The sequence below is a fragment of the Chrysochloris asiatica genome, unplaced genomic scaffold (genome assembly GCF_000296735.1).
Source record: "Chrysochloris asiatica unplaced genomic scaffold, ChrAsi1.0 scaffold00043, whole genome shotgun sequence".
In the NCBI taxonomy this organism is placed as follows: domain Eukaryota; kingdom Metazoa; phylum Chordata; class Mammalia; order Afrosoricida; family Chrysochloridae; genus Chrysochloris; species Chrysochloris asiatica.
Genome location: NW_006408561.1, coordinates 21,069,916 through 21,071,401, shown reverse-complemented (window position 1 = coordinate 21,071,401; position 1,486 = coordinate 21,069,916). Strand labels below are relative to the sequence as shown.

Sequence of the window (1,486 nt, the reverse complement as noted above, 5' to 3'; positions counted from 1 at the left end):
ATATATATATATATATATATTTGGTGGTAGGATCCTTTTTCATTTAAAGTCTTTGGGGGTTGAAGATTCAAAGATCTGAAGATCTTTAAATCTGGGCACCCTTTCCAAGCATATACCCTCTCTTATTTTAGACTTGGGATGCTTTGTTTTATTTGACTTTGACTCTGGAAAGTTGAGAAAGACCAAGGAGAGATCCCAAAGAAAAACAAGATGGGATGGGCTTAAAACAATAGATAAGTTTCTTTCAGTTTCCTCCTAGGTTCATTTGAGTTCATCAACACAGAAAGAGGGACAAGGCTTCAGGATAGAAGCTCTTTCCAGAAGGAATGCTTATACATCTGAATAGACCATCCCCTGTGCCAACACTCAAAACTGACTGTGGCAGATATGGTATAAATAACAAATGCAGTACAGAAAAGCAAGGGACTCACATCATGTCACAATGATACAGGAGCCACCCATCAGAAAATGACTGGAATTTAGAATTCACATAAGATTGAAGGAACATAAAGTTTTGTATTACTTTGATATCCTTTGGCCACAGTTGCTGTGAAGTTCCTTGCTTTTCTACAAATTCCCTTCTATTAATACAGTTCTCTCTTTCTCTCTGGCATGCAGACTCCAAGAATGAAAAGGCTTTGGGCCACAAGATAAAGACCTGGGAGTCATCGAGGAAAGGACATTCGCTCCTAAACAATGTGCACTTAAGGAATGGAGAATTAGTGATCCATCAAACAGGGTTCTATTACATTTATTCCCAAACATATTTTCGATTTCAGGAAGAAGAAACTGAGAAAGCGATTTTAAAAGCAGAGAACAGAAAGAGATCCAAACAAATGGTGCAATATATTTACAAATACACAAGTTATCCGGACCCTATACTACTGATGAAAAGTGCTAGAAATAGCTGCTGGTCTAAAGATTCAGAATACGGACTCTATTCCATCTACCAAGGAGGAATTTTTGAGCTTCAGCAAAACGACAGAATTTTTGTTTCTGTAACTAACGAACAGTTGATTGACATGGACCAAGAAGCCAGTTTTTTCGGAGCCTTTTTAATTGGCTAACCCTTTGTCCATCGGTTAGCAGATGAGCACTTGGTTATTGCAAAATACAGAATTTATGAAAGATGTAAACTTTCCATAGAAGGAAAACTGAAATATTTTCCAGGAAAATAAACAACTGAAAAGTAAGACTTGTTACAAAGTTGGAAATTTTAAGAAGCCCAGAAAAACAAGTCTCCATCAAGTTCCAGCTCTCATCAGTTTCATTGTAAATGATTATGTTTAACTCATAAATAAATGAAAAAACAATTTTTTTCTCAAGGAGCCCTGGTGGTGAAAGACCCCACTCTAAAATATCCCCTGTTGTTGTTGTTGTTATGTGCCACGAAGTCAGTTCTGACTCATAGCGACCCTGTACAGGGTTTCTGAGGCTGTAAATCTTTACGGGAGCATTTCGAACTGCTGACCTTGTGGTTCACAGC

At 37.6% G+C, this 1,486-nt stretch overlaps 1 protein-coding gene across 1 annotated transcript in view; it reads left to right on the top strand.

The window, feature by feature from the left end:
- Window positions 1-1,067, top strand: part of TNFSF10 (tumor necrosis factor (ligand) superfamily, member 10) — a 25,018-nt gene extending 23,951 nt beyond the window's left edge. Inside the window, exon 4 of the mRNA XM_006861862.1 lies at window positions 619-1,067. Coding sequence (XP_006861924.1) covers window positions 619-1,067 — 449 coding nt within the window. The remainder of the gene's footprint in view (window positions 1-618) is intronic.
- The last annotated feature ends 419 nt before the right edge of the window (window positions 1,068-1,486 follow it).